This window comes from Microcaecilia unicolor, chromosome 5 (assembly GCF_901765095.1).
Source record: "Microcaecilia unicolor chromosome 5, aMicUni1.1, whole genome shotgun sequence".
Taxonomy (NCBI): domain Eukaryota; kingdom Metazoa; phylum Chordata; class Amphibia; order Gymnophiona; family Siphonopidae; genus Microcaecilia; species Microcaecilia unicolor.
This window is the reverse complement of record NC_044035.1, coordinates 25,280,398-25,305,624: the sequence shown is the minus strand read 5'-3', so window position 1 is coordinate 25,305,624 and position 25,227 is coordinate 25,280,398. Positions and strand designations below refer to the sequence as shown.

Here is a 25,227-nt window from a genome sequence, read left to right as displayed (position 1 = left end):
TTTTATCAAAGGCAAAGGAACATGTTTCCGTAAGAGCAAGCGGAAGATGTTTCTTGTTTTTGCAGTTTACTGTGACCACGTACAGGGTTGCTAGTTGTTGTTAGTGTTTTTTGTTTCTCTGCTTTGTCAGGGGTATACTGGCTAGTGGAGGTTCTGCACAGGTTATATATACAGGCTTCAAAAGCTTAGTGTTTTCTCAGTCTCCCTCTGCTGGTAGGAGGACATAACCCACGCGTCTTGACCGGTCTGGAGGGTCTAGAGGAAAGAAAATTAGCAGGTAAGATCTAATTTCACCACATTCACTCAAGTGAATTGTGAACATGTCGACGTGAGCATCCTAATTCCTACCTCAGCATCCAATGCAATGTAGAGCTTTATAGGGTATATCAGATAAGGGTAAGTCAGTACGATCATTAGTTATGCTGTGTTGCTGGGTGCTGGGATTTTATGTTGGATCGGTGGGTTAGGCCTTTTTGAAGAGGTGAGTTTTGAGAGATTTCCTGAAGTTTAACTGGTCATGGATTGCTCTTACAGCGATTGGGAGCCCGTTCCAGGGTTTTCTCCCTTTGTGTGTGTGTGAGTGATAATTTTCAAGTCATAAATCCCAAGCAAACAAAAAGACAGTATTATGGTAATATAAATTCCTTAGATTATATTTACCGTTTGTGTACGTTCAATGAATTTTATAATCCATACTCCACATGCTTTCCACGCTTGTTAACATCTGAATTAAATCGGCATTTTTCCTTTCCAATACTGTCTTTTCTGTCTTGTTGATGGAAAGAGCTGCGATTGGAACTTTGGGGTCCGTTTACTGAGGCATGATAAGCCTAACGTGGGCCTACCATGCGGTAAAGGGGTAGTTTTGGCCATCAGCGCATGCTACTCCTGTGGTAAAAAAAATATATTTTCCTCAGGAGGCGTGTCTGGGGGCAGAGAGTAGGCCTGCTTTCGCTAATCGGGTAGTTCGGCCAAATTAATACACACTACCCAAGTAGCATGGAAGCCCTTACCACCTCCTAAATAGGTGTTGGTAAGGGCTCCTGGCAGTGATGGCCATGTGCTAATGGGGAAATTACAAGTGGCCATTAAGAAAAAATGAACACAGCCATTTTATTGCCATGCTAAAAGTGGCTGCAGTGCATGGGAAGCTTATATGCTGACAGCAGCACCAGCCATTTTTACTGCGGCTTAGTAAAAGGACCTGTTCGTTTGCTGTTTAGATATCTTTTCATAAAGAAGTTGGCTGAGGCCTGGTGCCTTTTGTATGATAAGCAAGTTGGTAGAAATTCTGAACCTGATATTGAGCCGGCAGCGGTCGGTGACTTTTAAATCGCTGGCAGCTGAGGGCTGAATTTGACCCACAGATATACATTGCCTGGCTGCTGGAAGTTATCCAGATGCTGACCGATTTTTAGCACCAGTACTCTGATAACTATCCAGGTGAGTTAGGACTGCTGTCTGTGCTGTCCTACTTGACTAAATAGTTACCCAGGCACCACCACTGAATATTGGTGGTGTCTGGTTATCTTCTGGCTAACCTCGACTCCGCCCTCAGACTGCTCCAGTATTAACCAGTGTGTGCCATAGTGGTCAGAGAAAATATTCAGCAAGGTCTTCGATTTAGTGCCACAGAATATATATGCTTTAGGGCCAGTTAGTGTAATCTAACCAGAAAGGAACCTCTCTTGCCTTCAACTGTTTTCAGTATCAACCCCACTGTTTGTACATGAAAATATATTACCTAGAAGTTCAGAAAAAAACAGTAGCAGGATAATGCAAGGATGAATAGGTTTGCAGCTGTAACTTCTAACTATGGGGGGGTCTTTTACTAAAGCTTAGCTTGAGTTATCTGCAGCAGGGCCCATTTTATTCCTATGTAATTCTGACCACTTGTATTCCCTGTAAAATGTGTAACTCTTCTTTTTTTTTTCTTTAAGTGGATGAAGGCTGATGACTCCTTTAGGACTTGCAATGAAACTCCCATCAGAATTGAAGACCCAAACCAGTTTGTCCCACTAAATACAAACCCTACTGATGTGTTGGCAAAAAGAAATAAGGTAACAGGCATAAAACGTTAGTATTGATCATAAGACCTTGACTTGCATGCAGGTATTAAATATATTTTACTATCTAAATCTTTTTACTGCAGATATTTTAAACAGACTTTTTAAATTGAATTTATTTGAATAAATAACTTCCACTTTGCATTGTGATATTTTATACAGCGGAGTTTATTAACTTTCTGATCAAAGACAAGCCCATCTTTTTTGGCACCATCCATTTGAAATTGTTTGAATCAGCCTGCCTTTATCCTAAAGGTGCCCGAGAAGGTGGAACATTCTCATCAAGCTGGTCCAGTGATTCAGTGACAAGTTCACTTCCGTGTGGAAGATATGCGGTTCAGTTCCTGGATTTGGTCTTCTGCATCCTTGGTCAGCTAGGCTAGGGATGTTATGGTGACTGTGTTCATAGCCATTAGAGCAGTGGTTCTCAGTCCAGTTCTTGGGAGATACCAAGCCAGTCACCCACAGTGAATATACATATGAGAGTGCATGCAAATTTTTCTCCATTCAACGTAAATCTATCTCATGCGTGTTTATTGTGGATGTCCTGAAAACCTGACTGGCTTGGTGTGTTCTAAGATTAGATTGAGAGCCCCTGCTATATAGAAGGAGGTAGTTGTCGTTATTTGTGAACATAACCAAATTTAGAACTCTCGATACAGGATTCTAAAGGGAACCCTGATATATATTAGTTCCTTGCTATTGCAGCTATGAATACACTAGAACAGCAGTGAATAAAGGCACAAGGATCCCCAGAACTGGTTCTGACCAAGCTGGAAGCTAAAATGAGAGAAGATCAGGCTGCCAGGATTTTTCAAATTCTAATAATTTAATTCTAGCCTGTTGTTTGGACCTGACTAGCTAGATATGACTCGGATGTCCGCTGTTAATTTTAGATCTTTCCAAAGGAAATTTCAGACAAAGAAACAAAAGAGCAGCTAAAAATCATTTGTCTTATTCCTCTGCAGATTCGAGAGCAAAATCGGTATGACTTGAAGACAGCTGGACCCCAGTCTCATCTGTTGGCTGGTATCGTCGTAGATAAACCTGTCCAAGTAAGTACGTTTGGCATATTTTATACAGAATTTCAGTACAGCTAATTTTCCATCAACAAGCAGGATTGAGTCAGGCACACAAGTGGAGGAATATAAATGTGCAGAAGAAAAAAATACTCAATTCAATGCACAAGATACTTTTTGTATTTAAAAAAAATTTATTTTTTGTTATCAAAAATGTGTACGCCAGTGCCATCAAAGTTTAATACAATCAGAAATAAAAGGAATTGTTACTCACCTAATTCAGGTGTATTTTACATAGAAGCAGGTTTGATCAAGCATACAAATGAGTGACATCATTGCACGTTGCCAGGACAGAACTGCTCTCCCAGAGCTAAGAACTGTTTCAGCTGGAAAATGTGGCCTCTGCTTGACCTTTTAAAAAGTTTAAAAAGCAGAGCCGGTAGTGGGAGGTGGGGCTGGAGGTTGGGAGGCGGGGATAGTTCTGGGCAGACATATACAGTCTGTGCCAGAGCCCGGTGGTGGGAGGCAGGGATCGTGCTGGGCAGACTTATACTGTCTGTGCCAGAGCCGGTGGTGGGAGGCGGGACTGGAGGTTGGGAAGCAGGGATAGTGCTGGGCAGACTTATACGGTCTGTGCCAGAGCCGGTGGTGGGAGGCAGGAATCGTGCTGGGCAGACTTATACGGTCTGTGCCAGAGCCGGTGGTGGGAGGCGGGACTGGAGGTTGGGAAGCAGGGATAGTGCTGGGCAGACTTATACGGTCTGTGCCAGAGCCGGTGGTTGGGAGGCGGGGATAGTGCTGGGCAGACTTACACGGTCTGTGCCCTGAAGAGCACAGGTACAAATCAAAGTAGGGTATACACAAAAAGAAGCACACATGAGTTGTCTTGTAGGGCAGACTGAATGGACCGTGCAGGTCTTTTTTCTGCTGTCATCTACTATGTTACTATGTTTCAAAATTGGAAAATAGCCTGAAAGGGATAAATATATGCATTTTTATTATCTTGAAATTAATTTTGACTTCCATAGTTATATCATATGCTGTCCCAAACATGTTGTTGAGAATCTTAACCCTGTGTTCTATGAATTTTGTGCTTCCAGTAAATCAGTGGGTTTTTCTCAATAAAGGTTTTTTTTTTTTCTATATGTGTAAAATGGGAACAAGTTATTTCTGAATAAAATTTATTTTGTCGATTTTGAAGAAGCATATCATGTTGAAATGCTATTTCACACAAATTTAATAGTTGGTAAACTTTTTAGACATTATTGGAGAGTGGCTGTTACTTGCAAAACATTTTTGTCAGAATTCATATCCCTCTTTGCCCCCTATGCTATTTCCCCTTTTGCTTTTACTCCTGATTAAACTCTCCCTGAAACAAAATTCCAGATAATTAATGAGGTTTGTGATCATGACAATTTAAAATTGATTTTTGAGAAATCAGGATATTTTAAAATAACATTAAGTGATGGCAGATGAAGACATATATGGTCCATCCAGTCTGCCCAACAATTTTATTTATTTATTGCATTTGTATCCCACATTTTCCCACCTATTTGCAGGCTCAATGTGGCTTACAGAGTTTTGTTATGACATAGTCATTACATGATATCAGATGCAGTTAGTAATGTACAAAGAATAAGTAAGGGAAGAGAGAGGAAGGTGTTATGCATGATGGTATAGAAGGTGGACTTTAATAACTGGGTGGATTGGTGAGGTAGCTTTGTAAGGCTATGGGTTCTCTTTGTAGGCCTTGTTGAAGAGGTATGTCTTCAAAGATTTGCGGAAGTTAGTTATTTTAATAATAACTTTCAGGGATGCAGGTAATGCATTCCACAGCTGCGTGCTCATATAAGAGAAGTTGGTGGCGTGTATCAGCTTGTATTCTAGTCCTTTACAGCTGGGGAAGTGCAGATTGAGAAATTTGCGGGATGATCTTATGGCGTTTCTGGGAGGCAGGTCCACGAGCTTAATCATATTTTATGTGGCGTCAACATAGAGAACAATGACTAGAAACAGACTAATTACAGGGTGGGATAGTCCCAGAGCCACACAGTTTTACAGTAACTGAAGCTGCTAACTTTTGGATGTATATAGACTATAGAAGTTTCTATATGATACCATATTTTCTCTGTTAAAGCACTATTCCCATAATTGAGCCACTTATCTGGGACTTCAATTGTCCACAGTCCCCATTCATCCAAGTACAGGGGTTATCATATGCTTTTTTTTTTCTTTTTTCCTCCATGCTCTGTGCTTGGTCCTCATACATAAAAGATGTGGGCAAAGTATTCCACCAGCAAATTCTTACAACTTTGTTGAGCATGGGTTGGCCTCTAGATAAATGGCAATTTGCAATAATTGCGACCAGAGTTTTATCTGCTGCTCCATGCAGCGTACATCCCTCTGTGCCCTGTTTAAAGTGTGAATGTTATTTAATTTTGTGTTTGATTCCATCCTCTTTCTATGTACAAATCTGTGTTTACCCCATGCATGTTTTAAGTTGAACACTGTTTTTGTCCCCCCCCACCCCGAGAGGGTATTCCAGGCATCCACCACCCTATCTGTGAAAAAGTATTTCTTGATGTTACTCCTAAGCCAACCATCCTGCAACGTCAATTTGTGTTCTAGCTCTATATTCTTTCCCTGTCTCTGAAAAAGAATTCGTATTTTAATACTTTTCAAATATTTAAACATCTATATCAAACCTCTGCTGCAAGTTTACACTTCCTTTCTCTAGAATATACATAGTCTGGTCTTTAAGTCTTTTCTCACATGTCTTTTGGCACAAACCCCATACCATTTCTAGTCTTTTTATGTCCTTAGTGAACTAGAGTACTCCAAGTAGGGTCTCATCAGTGACTTGTCCAGGGGCATTAACATCTCCTTTCTTCTGCTGGTTATGCCTCTCTGTGCAGCCTTATCATTCTTCTGGGTTCGGCCACCACCTTGTCACATTGTAGTGCCATTTTGAGATCCTCAGACATTATCATCTCAAATGTAGCAAGTCATGTGCTATGATTGAAACGGACAAGTCACGTTGGCCTTGGATAGGAGTTCCTTTGAGTTCATGGTTTTCTCCCATTATTTTTTTTTTGTGTGTGTAATTTTTCAAGTCATAAATCCCATGCAAACAATTAAAAAGACAGGGTAATATAAATTCCTAAGATTATATTTGCCTTTTGTGTATGTTCAATGAATTCTATAAGCCATACTCCACATGCTTTCCACACTTGTTAAACCAGCATTTTACTTTCCAGTACTGTCTCATTTCTGTCTTGTTGAGGGAAAGAGCTGCAATTGGAACTTCGAAGACCTTTTATTGAGGCACTATAGGCCTAACATGGGCCTACTGCGCGGTAAAAGGGTAGTTTTTCCATCGGTGGTACCGTTCACAGCTGTAACTGGCATTGACTTCTAGCCCTATGTATGAACATCCTGTTTTACTCTGAGCACTGGAGGAAATTTGCGGTGGATATGCAGTGCTGGAAGGTATGGCCAGCTTCTGCTGTAATTGACTGCTTTTCAAGATACTTGACTTTACATTAAAATGTCATGCCACAGCAGGGTTGTTGGATTTACAAGGAAGTTGACTTTATAAGATCATTCTTTGTGTCCCTTCTCCCATTCTTGCCTATTTAAAACTGCATTTTCCCCTTGGTATCTCTCTCAGCAGATGTCATCAGAAGACATGTTGATGACGACGGGCTTTAAAGCTTGAACAGTATTTACACATTGCATGGCACATCTTAATAAGAGCAAGCTCAATGGAAATTTAGGTTCCTAGTGAATTCCAGCCACTCAGAGCTTGCAAGATGCCATCCAAGTAACCAGCAGCTTATAGGCATCTCCTTTCAAATTCCTCAGTCTGAAATTTTCCTAACATGGATGTGTCTAAACTGGGCTGGGGAGCTCATTGTAGAAGGGTTTCATACCTGAGACTATAGTCTTCTAAGGAAAAACTTCACTTTATAAATTTCTAGTTAAGGGTAATATCAAACACTGTAAAGGTTTTCAGAGTTTGGTTGTCCCAGCAAAATCAACCTACATCTGACAGTCAACTAACTATGTTCTACGTGAACAAAAAGGGAGGGACGGGATCATATCTCCTGTGATTAATACTGTCATGATTTGGAATTATGCCATCTCACTTGGGACGACCCTCAGAACCACCTAACTGGCATCTTAGCAGACAACTGAGTCAAGTACTTCAGCCATATAGGTAATCTCTGGGATAGAAGGGTAGCAAATAAGATATTCTGTAGATGGAGAACACCAGCAGTGCATCACCTCTGAACCAGAAGTTCCTGAGTGCTATTTGAGAGTAGACACACATTGCAAACTAGCCTCAGATGAGGTTGAGAGACTTCTGTATGGGTGTCCTGTGGTACCCCTAAAAGCAAAGACCCTTCTAAAACATAGAGGAGACTAGGGAGCTATGATACTTATAGTGCCTTGTTGGCCAAGACAGATTTACTTCCCACACCTTTGCGAGTTGTCCCATTAGGGAACAGATCTAGCTGGTGTCTTCCCTATCCATAAATACGCATAATTGGTGAACTCTTACATCCCAGCAGTAGATCCCTGGCCCTCTCAGCCTGTTGAGAGGATAATATTCAGTTCACTAAATCTGTCTGATCCTTGTGTTTCTAAGAGAGCTTCTACTAGGAAGTGTTATGGTTTGCCATCTGGTTTGACAAAAAGGCCTTTCGCTTCTTTTCCTGCCCCCCCCCCCCCCTACACACACACACACACACAAAAAGTGCTGGAATACCTTCTATATCGGTGTCAGGCTTTAAAAAACAACTATTAGGATTTACTTCAGTACAATTGGCACTTATTAGGACCATGTAGAAGATAAACCAATCACCCCACATTCTTTAATTGTTTATTATTATGTGGTGGTTGCTTCTATTGAAGCCTCCTGTCAAACCTCATGCTGTGTCTGGGAACCTAAGCATGTGATACTGACCAGCTGATGTAAGCTCCCTTTGTGCCACTAGACTCTTGTGAGTGGAAATACCTGACTTGGAATACCTTGTCTTTGGTGGCTGTCACTTGAGCATATTGTAAGTAAACTGTAAGAACTGTAAGCCTTGGTAAATGTACCACCTTAAAGTTTTTCAACAGTAGTTGTGTGCATACATCCTAAGTTCTTACCCTAAGGTGGTATCAGATTTCCACCTGACTCGGTCATCTTTCCAACAGTTTTGCCCAATCTACATGTTCACAAAGGTGAATGTGTCCTTCACATCTTGGATTGCAAAATAGTCTGTCTTCTGTACTTAGATAGACCAAAGCCTTTAGAAAGCCTACCTAGCATTTTGTTTCTTTTGATCCCAGTTAATCTAGGACTGCCATAGTCAAGCGTGCATCTTGTTCACTTATGTACGGGAAGCCTTGAGCCTGGAAGGGCATGTCAGAGCTGCTTATGCCGGAGCCATGGTGTCATGTGAAAATAGAGAGGGAGGGAGAGAGAGAGAGAATATATACTGGCTAAAGAAATTCAGTGGGAGGTGACTGGACCTTTATTCTTCCATGCATTTCCCCTTACCCCCTTCTTTGCTTCTCTGATCAACAGTACCAACTACCCCTTACAGAGTGCACACTGATGCCCTCTGGAACATAAGAACAGAGCTGGGTGGACTCTCTTTGACCTTATTCAACCACAATATCACCTTGTATTTGTTTCTCTACCGGTCTTGGCAAACGCCTTACGGTACTATGTAAGCCACATTGAGCCTGCAAATAGGTGGGAAAATGTGGGATAAAATGTAACAAATAATATAATAATTATAATAATATGCAGCCCAACTGAGGCTATTCTCCATAAGAGACCTGCAAGGCTTCAACATGGACTGCTGTTCATATATTTACATCCTATTCCCTATCGTGACAGTAGGTTTAGTCTGTCCTTTAGAATCTTTTTGATGATTCAAATTCAACTCCATTCCCTTGAAGGCTCATTTTTGTTATTCCCATGTTGCTTTTGTATAAAAAAAAATTTCAACTGTGACAAAAATGGCCTATTTCCAACTGCTTGTCCTTGGAGAACTCAGTTCGGTGTTCTCCAAAGTCAACCGAATATTAATCTTCTCAAAACCTGCCACTGCTCCTAATTTAAAGCATTATATGAAACTGAGATTGCGCCACACAAGAAAACAACATAGGAAGCTCATGTATATGTGCAGCAGCACGCTAACGTTCTGGATCTTTAAGATACCATCACCTATCTGTAAGGATTAATATCCTGCTTTCTTTTTTGATCACCTGTTATAGATAAGCAACTTTAACTGTTTTTTGTTGTTTTTCTTTTTTTGAGTGTGATCACAAAATTTTCTGCTTGTACTCTTGTAGCCCATGCAATTTGAAGAAGATCCTGATGCCCCACCAGCACCACCAAACCCATTTGACTATGACACTGAAAAAGAAATGGAGGCGTATAAGAAAGCAATTGAACGCAAGCAACAAGGAATGGAAGGTTGGTGCTTTACATCTATGTTCTCGAAAGGGTATTACTGTCTAGATAGATGATGACATTTTCTTTTGCAGACTAAGATATGAGGTTACAACTAGTTTTTTTGAAACAGTGGCTGATAGATATGGGACAGATTTTCTGCCTCTTTGGATATTATTTAAATCACTGTTCCGTAAATATTCTAAATCACACTCTATATTGGACCCTTTTCCGCCTTCTTTGATGAATACACCTCCTTTTGCATTTCCGATTGTTTCATTGGATTCAGTATTTACTTATGTCAGGACTCTTTCCAGAAAGATTAGGAGAAATTATAGCAATGCCTATTATTTTTATTATTATTTATTAGGATTTATTTACCGCCTTTTTTAAAGAATTCACTCAAGGTGGCGTAGAGTAAGAATAAATCAATCAAAAACAGTAGACAATTACAGCAGTAAAAGCATTCAATCAACAATACAAAATATGACATAGTATACTACTTAAGTGTCAACACAATACATAATAAAACATTTTCATAGACAGCGTAGGGTATAAGCGAAGATGGAACATATAGATAGGTAAGAGAATAAGAGGAGTTAGAAAATAAGGGGACTAATTTAAACAAAGTTGCACATGAGGTCAGAGAGGTGATTAAATATTCTCATCTAGGGTAGGAGTGGATAAATATGTCCTGTTGGAGTATGTGCAGCCTGTATCACTCCCTTTTATGTGTGAGACTAACAAGTTAGTTACTTTGAAGGATTATTATGAAGGATTTGAAAGAGGCTAGTGGTTCAATTTCTAACTACAGACCGGTCGCATCAATACCTTTTTGGCTTAGGGCCCTGTTTACAAAGCCATGCTGTATTCATGCTAGCGTTAGCACACGCTAAAAACGCTAGCGCACCTTAATAAAGAAGGCCCTTAGTTTGTAATCAGCTTAATTCATACTTGATGCAACATGATGTCTTCCACTTCACCCAATCAGGCTTTCAAACGTGGCATAGTACAAAATGTTATTGTCAATTTATGACACTGTTCAGCATATACTATGTCAGAATTGTAAGGGTTTAATCCTACAGTTCGATCTTTCGTCAGCTTTTGATCTGGTAGATTGATACTTTTCTTTCCAAACCAATCATATAGGGATTGATGGTAATGTATTGAAGGTGGTTTAAATGGTTTTTGGTTTCTAGGTCATATAAAGTAAAGCATAATGGAAAGTTATCAGATAGTTGGAGAAATCCTTGTGAAGTCCCACATGGATCTCCGTCACCTACACTGTTTAATATCTTCTTACATTCTTTGGGTTTAGAACTTACTAGAGAGGGGTTACTTCACTTATAGTTATGCCAATGATATTACAGTGCTAATTCCGATTTACCCACCTATAAAGTATGATTTTTTCAAGGATGTTTAACACTGATTAGAAAGACAAAACACAAAAGAGTGGAAGAACGCCAAAATCCAAAAAGAGCAGTCCAGAAGACACGGAAGCAAGAGCACCAAAATAAATTTTATTGGGACCCTACACGGTCTGTGTTTCGGCTATAAAGCCTTCATCAGAGGTCTAAAAACATAAAATCAAATAGTTTGAAAACATAAGAAATGACAACATTTCATCTAAATTGTACTACACATATAAGTAATAATGCATCAACTGAATTTAAACACTGATTTTTACTTTTTGATAACAGTCCTGACCATCTAGTGCACCATATAATGGTGGATCAAGCTAGGGATTCACTTTCTTCTGTTATAAAGATACTGGGGGTTTATGTTGACCAGAATTTATCCCTTGATTCTCAAGCAATGCTCAAAGAGATCTTTCTTTTGAGGAATTTTTAAGATGCATAAGAAACTATTTTGAATTTGAGCAGTTCAGATTATTGGTACAGGAATTGCTTTTGTCCAAGTTGAACTGTTGTAATCTTATCTATTTGGGTGCACCTAGAAAAGTAATCCGATGAATTCTTTTTCACTACAGAAGCAGGATAAAATATCTTCGTATTTTGTTGAATTACATTAGTTGCCTTTAGAGATGAGGATTATGTTTAAATTCTTTTGCTTTCTATATAAGATCCCAATTTATATAATGGATCATTTGGAATTTATTTTTGTTAATAGGGATAGAAGATCATTTCACAATTCACTTTTTGTCCTTCCATCAATTAAGGGAGTAAAGAGATTTAAAATGTTTGATAGACTTCTTGCAGTTCAAGCATCGAGGTTCTGAAGTGATTTTAATATTTGTTTTACTGCTCAGTTATCTTTTTTTTCTTCTTCAAGAAAAATGTAAAAACGTGTGTTTTTAAGAAGTTTGTTAAAATTAATGCTTGAATAAGATTTTCTGTTTTTTGCTTATCAAGAGATTGTCTTGTTTTCTAATTATTGTAAACCACTAAGACTCTGAAGGTATCGGCGGTATAGAAATATGTTACGTTACTGTTCCTTCTATACCTTCCTCCCTGGTGTTCGTAAAATCCAAAGCCTGAACTGTGCCTAGGTTAATAGTCTTGGAAGCACTGATACCAACCCCTGTTGCTGGCCACTTCTGACAAACCTCTACCTTGGATCATTTTGTTTTGCCAGACCCTCAGTATTTATCTGTATGATCACTAATAACTACTACTACTTAACATTTCTAAAGCGCTACTAGGGTTACGCAGCGCTGTACAATTTAACATAGAGGGACAGTCCCTGCTCAAAGAGCTTACAATCTACCATGAAGCCTACCTTCTACCCAGTTTCATTCCTATTGTAATGCCATACTTAACAGTGATCTTGCTTCCCCCTCATTAGGAATATTCTGTGCTTTTCCCATGTTTTCTTGAATTCTGTTAACTGTTTTTGTCTCTATCACTGCCTCTGGGTGGCTAGTCCATGCATTCATTACCCTTTCCATGCTATCAATAGAAATCAAACAAAATAAAACATGGAAAAGAAAATAAGATGATACCTTTTTTATTGGACATAACTTAATACATTTCTTGATTAGCTTTCGAAGGTTGCCCTTCTTCCTCAGATCGGAAATAAGCAAATGTGCTAGCTGACAGTGTATATAAGTGAAAACATTCAAGCATTACTATGACAGTAAAATAGATACCATTGGAGATTCTACATGGAATGTTGCTACTATTGGAGATTCTACATGGAATGTTGCTATTCCACTAGCAACATTCCATGTAGAAGGATGCGCAGGCTTCTGTTTCTGTGAGTCTGACGTCCTGCACGTACGTGCAGGAAGTCAGACTCACAGAAGCAGAAGCCTGCGCGGCCACATTGGTGATCTACAAGGGCCGACTTCTACATGGAATGTTGCTAGTGGAATAGCAACATTCCATGTAGAATCTGTAGAAATCAAACAAAATAAAACATGGAAAAGAAAATAAGATGATACCTTTTTTATTGGACATAACTTAATACATTTCTTGATTAGCTTTCGAAGGTTGCTCTTCTTCGTCAGATCGGAAATAAGCAAATGTGCTAGCTGACAGTGTATATAAGTGAAAACATTCAAGCATTACTATGACAGTCTGACAGGGTGGGAGGAGGGGGGTGGGTAGGAAGTATGCATGGGGACATCAAAGCATATCATTGATATTCTAACATATGCTTTGATGTCCCCATGCATACTTCCTACCCACCCCCCTCCTCCCACCCTGTCAGACTGTCATAGTAATGCTTGAATGTTTTCACTTATATCCACTGTCAGCTAGCACATTTGCTTATTTCCGATCTGACGAAGAAGGGCAACCTTCGAAAGCTAATCAAGAAATGTATTAAGTTATGTCCAATAAAAAAGGTATCATCTTATTTTCTTTTTCCATGTTTTAATTTGTTTGATTTCTATTGATAACCTTAAGAGTGGACTAACACGGCTACCACACTCCTCTACCTTTCCATGCTGAAATATTTTCTGCAGATATTTATGAACATTCATGGTTGGAAGTGTTCTTATTCTCCTAAATTCTGTCTTGCCTTACACCTGGACCCTATTGTAATGCTTTCACAGATCAGTACATTAAAGAACCCTTTGCTTCAGTCTTGTAGAGGAAAGCTGCATCCCAGAATCTTTTTGCTGTTGAGACTTAGTGTTCCACTGTTGACCCTTTAGTTAATCTGTACTTTGGGAGGAGTTCTTCTCTCTTAAAACAGTATGTTTCCAAATCCACAAAGAATTTTCTTGCATCCTAATTTATGTAAGTTTTCTGGCTATCTGCTGTAGTTTTATCTGAACTGGAAAAGTTCGTCTTGACTTATAACTTGACTTCCAGAGCCTGGGTGTGAGCTGTTATGATTTGCAGCTGTTTTTCTATGGAAAAATAACCTTAAGCCCTTAAGTTAGGTCATACTTATTTTCTGGCTTTGCTTGTCCTTTAGCATTCCAGAATTGCATCTGGAGAAAAATCAAGATTGTGAGCCTTAGTTTTTATAATATCCACAGGAGGAAAAAAAAAGCTCAAAACAATATTTTGAATGTTTCTTGTCTCTTCACTGATGCTCAGTTTGTATTTTGTTTTTGCACTTTGTATTCTTCTCTGCCATCCTTACTAGAATGAAAGATAGTTGATTTGATTAGGATCTTTTTATTTTTTTTAGATTACCTTGTGTACTTTTTAGGGATAATTTTAAAATTGCCTGCATTGCTGCAAATTTCTCCTGTATAAACATAATTATAGTTTATACCCATGAACTTTGCATTACTTTGAATGCTGCCCCAGAAAAGTACTCACACATTTATATGTAGTTTTTCCAGCAAAACATACAGACACGCTTTTGAAAATTCATAAGTAGGTGCATAGTTTCAAGTTCTGGCCCAAAGAATGTCTTCCTGTGCTGCAAGTAGTATTTTCTTTTTGAATATTTGGAGAGTTTCTCTTTTTCTGCCTTAACATTAATCACCAATGGAAGCCACTGATAAGGCATTGTGGGGCTAGTTCTGGGCAAGACTTCTACGGTCTGTGTCCTGAAAATGGCAGATACAAATCAAGGTAAGGTATACACAAGAAGTAGCACATACGAGTTTATCTTGTTGGGCAGACTAGATGGACCGTGCAGGTCTTTTTCTGCCGTCATCTACTATGTTACTATGTCCAAGTCTCACTTGATGCAAACAAAAGTTTCTGCTGCATTCATATTGGAGGATACTGATGCAGTGTGTCAAGCAGGTGAAGAGAGACTATTGTTTGTTGTCATCTCTGCATTATGCCAGGAGCAGGAAGATCTTGGCAACATTGCCAGCTCCCAAGTATCCCTACAGAGATGACCACTCTTCCATCTCCGTAGGCTTAGGTTACAGCTACTGATACACAGAAGTAACTTAGCATCATAAAAGCATTCCTGCTACTTCAACTTTGTCAGTATTGGAGGATGAGCTGCATAGGCGCCCGGTATAAGAGGGTTGGAGAGGCTAAGCCTCCCCCCTGCTGCAGCAGAATGGATCAGCTGTGGAGTCCAGCTGCTCTGAGGGGATTAAATTGTTGATTTACCTCCATCCTCACAGCAGGAGCTGCAGTGAAAGCCCTCTAGCAGTTGTAGAAATTGGTTTATGGTTTGTTTACCTTACTGCTGGGAAAGCAGGGGGGGTTGGCTGGAGGTGTCCTAGGTTGCCAGGGAGATATTTAACGAGGATGACTTCCTGACCTGCACTGAGGGCAGATAGCAGCAGAATGGACACAGGGCCAGCATGATCAGAAAAAGTCACCAGACAACAAAGGTAGAAAAGATCATTTTATTTTCATTATAGTGTTTGGAATATGTCCACTTTGAGAATCAGGTGCTCAACATTAAAAGTTTATATTTATTTACTTATTTATGGCATTTTATCCCACATTAAACATGAATTAGGGTGTTTTGTGGCTCTACATGAGAATTGTGATATTATTGATCCCTTGTTTCATATTGTTGACGGTCTGCATTTTCCGTATGGGTGGTATATTGGTGTATTAGGTTCTGCCCAGTGTAATATTTATGGTACAGTAAGGTTCTGAGTGTGTTTTTGCACAAAGTTGTGCATAGTGTTTTGCCGTTGAGCGACTGTGGTTAGAATATGCTTTGAGCAACCACTTTATTCTTTGACATATGATACATATCTAATATCTAAATTTAATAAAAGGTATTAATTGTGACTTTTATTTTTATTTATTTTTTCTGCGTGTTATCAGACAATTATGGATTTAAGCCCCACCCCTAACCCCGCCCCCTTTAGCCTCCCCAAACAGTTGGGCCACCGACTGATGAGCTGTGAGATGACAATCCAAGAGAAGCTTAACCATCAACTGCATTAGCTTTGGCTGCGTAAACACTGATGCAACTTCAGAGGTTCAACACGTCTTGTAAGGTGTGGTAATACCCGAAAGCATCACAAGTGATGCTGGTGCCTCAGAGGACTTCGGTATCATGCCAGCTCTCCCACTGTGCATATTCTGTGCATCAGGCAAGAAACTTCACTGACGCATTGGCCAGTATCAAGGGTATAGTCCTCAGCACTGAAGGGGATCCCTCGCTGAGGCCTTACAGACTGACAGTTCCATTAAACCAGCATGCACTGTGATTGTAGAATGAAATGCTCTTCCACAAAAATAAAGCTCTCAGGACAGTTGGTCTGCTGAAATTAGATGTACCACATTTCGTTTTAATGCCTTTGACTTCTGTACTCCTGATGCAGACTGTGTTTGGTTTTATCTGACTGTGCTCACACATTAATTTTTAATAAAATGGGGTTTTTTTGCTCATTATCTGCCTTTTTTGTAGTCCACTTCTCTCTTTGGTTTATATGGTAATTTTGCCTCTCTGTTTTTACTTACCTTCTGCATCTTTCAGTCTGATTGCCAGACCAGCTCAGAAGTTCATCTTACTGCAAATGGCACTTTGTCACCATTATGTAGAAGGTAAACTCACCTCTGTATAGCTTTTACTTCAATTTTTGTGGGGCTCACTTCACTGAAAGCTTCTCATTAAGCCATCTGCTGAGTTTTGGGACCACAACATGGTACTAACCCAGCATTAATGAAAAATTCCATTGAGACGTTAGACTCTTGTGAGCTTTACCTGACCAGAAATGTCTTTTTTTTTTTTTTTTTTTTTTTGGTGGTACAGTCCTTTACCACTACTTCACCCTACACAGGTTTTTTTTTTTGGGGGGGGGGGGGGCGGGAGGATAACAGTAGGGTGGTTGTGTGCTTGTGTCCGAAGTTCCTGTCTTAAGTTGATATTGAATTTCCACCTTAATCATCCAACATTTTTTCCCAAACTGTAAAGGATCTATAGGGTCCATTCCATGCCAAGTGTTCTAAACCTTCCCACCATCATGTCTCCAGTTTTGTTCAAATTTTATCTGTTGCGCAAGTCAAGTGTTAAACGAAGTTTCCCAAAATTTGAGGTCTCTAACTGCAATAGTTGCAGATCTAGACCCCCTTTTCTGAAAGGTTGTCAGTCCATGAGTGCGGGACATTTACCAAAATGCCATTTTGGGGGTCTAATAAAATCCAAACACATTTATAAGAGTGGCTAAAAAATTCAAATCCTACAGTTTTTGATGCTAATTCCGATTAAATGCATTTTAACATTATGGATGCAAAATCCAGTCAAACAAGTTGACTCAAAGTGTGCATCAAAATTGGTCGCGACTCATCGGAACATATTTGGACCAATATTCAGACGGCAACAACTTCCATGCAAACAAAGATACGGACTTGAAATTTTGAACAAGCATTATGCTTGTGCTGGACATAATACTGCCAGATTTGCAACTAACCAGCATCTATAACCACCCTGCAGGATCTCTTCAAATTTGGCACTGTCAGCGCAAATGGTAAAATATACCAAAGTTCAAAACCAATTATTAAAAAAGAGTCTGCCTGAATCAGCTTGTGAACAGTATCATCTGAAAGAGAAAATTGTGCTCTACAACACTGATATGTTTTTGTTTTGCATGACATGCAGAGTACAGTATCTCTGCTTTCAGTTTTTTGTCTGCATGTTTTTTGTGGTTCCCTGTTTTGTATCAGGTGAGAGTCATGTTCTGCAACTGAAGTAAAGGATTCTGCTAGCTTGTGGTGTCTGTGTAGGAATGTGTAACATTCCATCATGTTCCAGTTTGCTCACCTCCCCCCCCCCCCCCAAAAAAAAAAAAAAAAAATCCAGGTTGCCTTCCAAGAAAAAGAAATGTTATTGCTAATCATATTGAAAACACCTTGCAGCCTTGAAGGCAAGGGTTTCTACCTGTTTATACACATTTTGTAATCTTAGTAGAAAGATGCAAACCACAATGACGTCTATTATTTTAAATATCTAGTACTACTACCATGCATAAAACTGATAGTTTCTATTTTTTTACGCAACTATTTTCTCTCTTTACATTCTGAAGGTGAGCCACATAAGCAAGTGTGATGAGTTATAAAACACACTCATTTGGTTTGTAAAGTTTATGAAATTAAAAGCATTATTTTGTATATTACATTAACAAATCAAATGCTGGTGTGTTAAATTTATGATGCTTTGTCTTTCAGATTTGGCAAGGGGCTGCCTACTGATTTTAAGAGTCGTTTTTGATACAGGATTCGTAATGTTGACTATGTGACCATTCCAGAATGCTATACGTAGCTCCTCCATAGCATCTCACTAGATTTATTTTGATTGCAGACATGCTTTCCATCCAGCAGAAAGTGCTGACATTTGCTGAGTTTCTCCTTCAAGAGAACCAGAAGGACTTAATTCATTCAGTGAAACAAGCAGAGGAATGTGAAAAATACATGTTCCATGCAGCACATGAGACCATGGCAGAGGCTCTCAATGACTACTTGAAAGTTATTGGAGCTCTCGTGCCAGTGAGCTTTAGGTCTCAATGAAAGTGTGTATAACAGGCTTGCTGACATGCTATATGGTGTGGTAAGAATATCATTGGAGATAAAATTAGAGTCAACACGCTAACAAGATAGTTGTTTTACACTTCAGGCTCTCATTTCTTGTTTCCATTCTGTTCTTCCCCCGCTCTTAACACACATCTAAGCGAAGACTGTGTTTCCTCCAAAAGAACGTTACCTTCCTTACAATATTATAGCTCATTTAAAGCTGCTTTGAGATGATGTATACTTAATCACTGTATCTAGTCTGTTCATCATGTAAGCCAAAGAAGAAAGAGGTACCTTATGGTGTGTCTGGTCTGTTATTCACTTAGAGCAAAGGTAGTTCAATTAATCTTAACTGTTTAAAATTAATGGAAAGGAAACGAACGGGTAACAATTTCTGATGTAGTGCTGTTCTTCTGAGCATTTATAGTCCGCTTTACAGAAATAGCTCAAGGAGAGAATAACATCAAAAACAGAGCAATAAAACTGAAAAGTATCCATAAATTTAAACATTATAGAGAGGATCCTGTATCCAAAATCTCATTGAAGATGGTTGCAAAAAAGCCAGGTTTTTAAATAACATCTAAAAGTTTGATAACTACTGACAGTTCTCAATTCAGTGAGTAAAAGCAATGCTAGGCCTCGGTGCCCAGTGTCCTCTGCCCACAATAGTCCCATTTTGTCATAGGATTCAAGAAAAAACTAGTATGGTGAACGCCTCTATATGTACATTTGAAATCTTACATGGTTGTTGGTTGCTAGGTTTCTTTTAAATGTAGGAGGCTGATTAATTTTCTAAAACTAAGCATTGTTTACTGACTTGTACTGAGCTAACCTCCACCTTTTCCTTAAGTGGCTTATTCATTTGTGCCTATTGTGTTAAATGCTATATATGTCTAAAGCAGTCGTATTACCTGAAATCCTCAGTGTATACATTTAGCAGTTACTTGGCTTGGCTCCGTTCCTGCCTGGTTTTCGGACCTAGCTGTTTTGTTATGCTCTGTTGAGCTTCTAGTTCACAGAAAAAAACAGAAGAAGAGCCAAAGAATTTTCCACACAAAACTACTACTACTACTATTTATCATTTCTATAGCGCTACAAGGCATACGCAGCGCTAAAACTACAAGCAAAACAAAAAAGGGTGGAAAAGCCACAAGTCCAAAGATGATAAATTCTGAGGACGTATAATTTTTTGTTCCGAATTGATTATTGGTCAATAGTACATACAGGTGAAACCATCATGGGCCGTATTTCGGCACAATAGCCTTTATTGGGGGTCCTGTATGGAGCCAGTACACGCACAACTGTGTCTATAAGCACACCTCTGTTATAAATCGGATGCAGTATTCTCAATCCTAAGCCACTCCAACTGCATAGGACACAACATGAACAGTATCCTCTTAACAGGACCCCCGACGACGGCTATTGTGCCGAAACACAACCAGTCTTGAGCTTCCAGTTCATTCAGAATCAGGGATGAAATGTGGTGCCATCAGTCATCATTCAAAACTAGTTGAGTTGGAGGGGGGTTCTCTTGTTTTATATCCCCTCCCAACTGATTGTAGCCCACTCATTGCAGCAGTGTTCTTGGCTGGCTAGCTGGTGACCATGTAAAATCATGGTGACAAAGTTGGTAGTGGTATAAATGCCTATTATAAACTTACCACATGCAGTGATGAGAATGCACAGACTTTTATATGAGTCTGGTATAGGCATGTTTTGGAGCAAAGTTTGGGCAGAGTGTGGGCAGAATCATGATTTATGCACATACCTAAAATACTTTACATGTGAATATTTTCACCTGCTCCCAAGCAGGCATAAATGTCCTCAGCCAGGGCCGGTCCTAGGGTCTCTGGCGCCCCCCCCCCCCCCCCCCCCCCCCCCCCCCGCAGACTGAGTTGGCGCCCCCCAGCATCTCCTTTCTCTCTTCTCCCACCCTGCCCCTGTCCAGCGATTCTCCTTCGTCCCCATCCCCCTCCCATTTATGGCCCCCTGCCCGCCCTCTTCTCCCCCCCCCCCCCCCCACATCCCCCTTTTTCTTCTTGCCACCCTGCGTGGTTTAAGTCTTTTTAAATTTACCTCCGTCCCAGCAGCCGCGTCATTTCAAAGCCCTGCCCGTCTCTAGCCTTCCCTCCCTTCGTGAGTTCGTTCCCTCAGAGTCCCGCCCTCGAAATGACGTCAGAAGGTGGGACTATGGGCGGTGCGGTATGGCGGCACAGCAGCACCCTTGAAGGCAGGCGTCCCCCTGCGGTGCTTACCCCGCTTACCGGGTTTGACCAGCCCGCTTCATTTTAACTGCAGTTTATGCAGCTCTTATGGGATAATTTTATAAAGACATATTTGCCTAAGTGTCTTTATATAATTGGCTAAAAATAGGCACCTGCATGACTTCCAAACCATTACCCTCTAGGTGACACCACTGCATGATCATTTTGATTCCTAACCCCCCCCCCCCCCCCCCCACCACCACCCTCCGGTGAATCCTGCTTTCACAGCATTCCCAGATCTGACCAGTTCTAAGAGTTTAAGGCCTAAGCTGAGAACCAAACCCCAGTTCTTCCGCATGGCCGCACTGGAATCAATCAGTCTTCTAATTAGATTTTTTATTCTCCTGTGGTGTTTTTTTTTCCTCAAATATATTTTGTTACGAGTGTCTCAGCTCTCTGGAATTCTGATAATTTTTGGTAATACTGCTGCTTTAATATCCATGTGTAACTTGTGTACTTTCTTTAGCATTAAAGGTTCATTGTTAAAAATCTAACAAATGTAGATTGGATAATCACTAACATACACTGTTTCTCACGCATGGTTTGGTTTCTGTTCTCACTTTTACTAAACTCTTGTCCTGCAGATGCTGAACAGGAATTAATCTCAGATGAAGGTTCATCTATTTCACTAATTCAGTCTCAAAGTCAGTCACCGCAAAATATTCCAGAAAAACCCGAAGGTATTTAATGTTTGCTGCAGAATCCTTAGCAGTTGGTCACCTCTACCAGCAACAGTTAACTCCTTTTTTGAAAAAACTACTACTACTATTTAGCATTTCTATAGCGCTACAAGGCGTACGCAGCGCTGCACAAACATAGAAGAAAGACAGTCCCTGCTCAAAGAGATTACAATCTAATAGACAAAAAAAATAAATAAAGTAAGCAAATCAAATCAATTAATGTGAACGGGAAGGAGGAGAGGAGGGTAGGTGGAGGCGAGTGGTTACGAGTCAAAAGCAATGTTAAAGAGGTGGGCTTTCAGTCTAGATTTAAAGGTGGCCAAGGATGGGGCAAGACGTAGGGGCTCAGGAAGTTTATTCCAGGCGTAGGGTGCAGCGAGACAGAAGGCGCGAAGTCTGGAGTTGGTAGTAGTGGAGAAGGGAACAGATAAGAAGGATTTATCCATGGAGCGGAGTGCACGGGAAGGGGTGTAGGGAAGGACGAGTGTGGAGAGATACTGGGGAGCAGCAGAGTGAGTACATTTATAGGTTAGTAGAAACTGAGAGCAATTTCTTTCCTTAGCTTATATAGAAACTAAATTTGTGTTAGATCTCAGAAGTAGGTCTTCTGCTATCTGAAACATAAGTAGCATTTCAAAGAATGGGTCCTAAACATTCTGGACTGTATTTCAGGCATGCACAAGTAATAACAGTTCAGTATTCATGACACAAATGACTTAAAGAGAAGCAATTGCTCTAAATGTGCTGTGCTGCATTTCAACATGCACTTCACAAGAACAAATACTCATTACTAATTTATAAATTTACTATATATTTTGGGACATTTTGTTAGGGTTTTAATTCCAAGGATAAGCAGGATGCATAATCCTCACAAATGGGTGATGCCATCAGATGTCATTCAGGACAGAAAAAGTAATGAAAGCTCTGAAAACCGCCAGAGTTTTCTAAGTTGGAGAACCAAACGTGGGATTTCCTGCATCTGTGTTGTCGCATGAAGCCAGCTCCTATTTTTGTGTCACATCTTTTCTTGTCTATAGTGAGGTAAACATTGTTCTGGTATTCTGTCACTTCCTCTTTGACCTTGAGTATGTCACTTTAATCTTGTGTTTATTCACCCAACTGTACTTGTGTTTTGGTCTGTCTTTTTTTTTTTTTTTTCTATCAAGCTTAGGAATATTGCTCGATGGAGAATTATCTATGGAATGGAGACACTGTTTATCACTAGGGCAAGCAGCATGGAATATAGTTGATTTTTGGGATCCTGCCAGGTGTTTGTGGTATAGATTGGCCATGTTTGGAAATAGGATACTGGGATTGATGGATCTGACCAAGTAGGGCCATTCCTATGTTCTTATTTTCTGATCAGAGAGTTGCACGGGGGCAGAAATGTCACCAATCCCTGCCCGTCCCCAATGCAATCTAACTCATACCCACACAAACCCACTAAAATCCATTCCATTGCCACCCATCCCCGCAATTAATCTCCATCCCCACTTGTACCCGCAAGAGTCTGTGCTATTACTTACATGCTCACATCCTCCATTTCCTCCTGATCCCAACAGCCTCCTGTGGTTTATTGGACAGTGTTAACTATTTAGCCAATGAGTATTCCAAGACTGTGTGGTGTTCTGGACTTTACCTCCAGGAACTTATCCAAACCTTTTCTTTAAACCCAGATATGCTAATTTGTTGCCAGAGGATGTGGTAAAAGCAGTTAACATATATGGGTTTAAAAAATGTTTGGGCAAGATTTGCTTGCTGGTCTGCTGTGCCATGGGGAGATTCTCTTCAGAGATAAGGTTTAGAAAGCAGCAGCACAGTAAGACCCTTTCCAGACCCACTTCCAGCCCAGCCTCCTCGTCTAGGAAGTACCAGAGCAGTGAGAAAAATATTCTCTACAATGTAGATATCCTCCTCCCTCTCTTTCTTAACAACCTAGAGAAAGATGATATGACCCAGAAAGCAGAGGGCCCAAAAGATCCACTGTGAGATGGGCCTTTTATCATTTTGGTACTTTACTGTGGAATCAACCCCCTGAAGATATCAGGTGTTTGAGTAATTATTTACAATTTTGTAACGCTGTGAAAACTTGACTTTATGTCAGTATGGTTAAGTCTGGGTCTCTTTTTTTTTTTTTTTTTATTGCATTGGTTGATCAGTATTAAGTTTTTTTTGTTTTTTTGTCTGTGTATTGTACTGTAATTGTAGTATTGTAAACTGAGTATAATTTATTTATATATATTATATTGCAATTGTAGTATTGTAAACCACTGGTGCTTTTCGGCATAAATGCAATATATCAAGTAAGTAAATAAAAATCAAATCCAACCAGTGCCACAACCAAAACCAAAAATAGGGGCGGGATTTTGATTCCCTCCATGAGAACCTAGCCTGTGTTCGTGTCTGTTCCGGGCAACCTGACCTTAAGGAAAAAGCTACAGTTTTATCCCAAATCACTAACTCCTTGTAATTTCAGTGGATTCTGAAATCCATCTATCTAGGATACTATCTGAATGTATTTGGAAATGCCACCAAATTGTCTACCAAGAGCATCTTGATCAAGTTCTCAGTATCAGGGAAATACCAAGCAGCTGTCTTCACTCTTAAGATGCAAATGCAGTTGAACCCCTTTCACCAGAGGAAAGAAGGATTTTACTCTAAGTATTTCCCGGTCATAAAAAGATACTACCAATATTGTGAGGCCAAATTATTATTATTATTTGTAGCATTTGTATCCCACATTTTCCCACCAATTTGCAGGCTCAATGTGGCTTACATTTACCGTAATGGCGGTGCCATTTCCGGGTAGCAGAATTACAAGTGATATTGCGTTAAGGTGCATACATACATAACATATATGGAACATAATATATATGGAACAGGTCATGGTATATATATATATATATATATACCATGTGCATACATATATGGTAAAGAAGAATACATTATGGCATTGCATGAAGGTTCCTGAGTAATAAATTGGATTGTAACATACATTAGGTCATCGACTATAGAGAGACCCTATTCGACATAAGGTTTAAAGTGGTAGTGCTTGATCATTAATAGGAAAGAGGTTAATCAGTCCTGCGATAAAACGTTTGGTTTTGTATAGATCGTGTATAATGTTGTTATTTAGTATTTAAGATGGATGTTTATGGTATGTTTATGGCGTGGAGGAGTGGCCTAGTGGTTAGGGTGGTGGACTTTGGTCCTGAGGAACTGAGTTCAATTCCCACTTCAGGCACAGGCAGCTCCTTGTGACTCTGGGCAAGTCACTTGACCCTCCATTGCCTGCCGCATTGAACCTGCCATGAGTGAGAAAGCGCGGGGTACAAATGTAACAAAAATAGAAATGCCTTCTTGAAATGGCAGTGCACATCAGCTCCTCAGGTGTTCACTAACTGACTGCTTCCAGTTGAATATTAACCAGAGTTCTTTTTTAAAGCATGACTGCCGCTAGCTAAATTAGAACCAGATATTTAACATAACATAAGAATAGCCTTACTGGTCACACCAATGGTCCATCTAGCCCAGTATCCTGCTTCCAACAGCGGCCAATCCAGGTCACAAGTATCTGGCAAAAACGCAAATAGTAGCAACATTCCATGCTATCGATCCCAGGGCAAGCAGTGCTTCCCTCATGTATATCTCAATAGCAGACTATGGACTTTTCCTCCATGAACTTGTGCAACCTTTTTTTTAAACCCAGATATGCTAACTGCTATTACCACATCCTCTGACAACAAGTTCCAGAGCTTAACTATTTGTTGAGTGAAAAAATACTTCCTCCTATTTGTCTTAAAAGTATTTCCATTTAACTTCCTTCAGTGTCCCCTAGTCTTTGCACTTTTTGAAAGAGTGAAAAATTGATTCACTTTTACCCGTT

General features: G+C 39.9%; 1 protein-coding gene across 5 annotated transcripts in view; it reads left to right on the top strand.

Moving 5' to 3' along the window:
* Window positions 1-25,227, top strand: part of ADD3 (adducin 3) — a 202,164-nt gene that overhangs the window by 161,327 nt on the left and 15,610 nt on the right. For 4 of the 5 annotated variants that reach the window (XM_030202774.1, XM_030202771.1, XM_030202772.1 and 1 more), the window contains 4 exons: window positions 1,941-2,060; window positions 3,035-3,121; window positions 9,440-9,563; window positions 21,246-21,341. In XM_030202774.1, the coding sequence (XP_030058634.1) occupies window positions 1,941-2,060; window positions 3,035-3,121; window positions 9,440-9,563; window positions 21,246-21,341 (427 nt within the window). The remainder of the gene's footprint in view (window positions 1-1,940; window positions 2,061-3,034; window positions 3,122-9,439; window positions 9,564-21,245; window positions 21,342-25,227) is intronic. The other variant, XM_030202776.1, reaches the window with a different exon arrangement.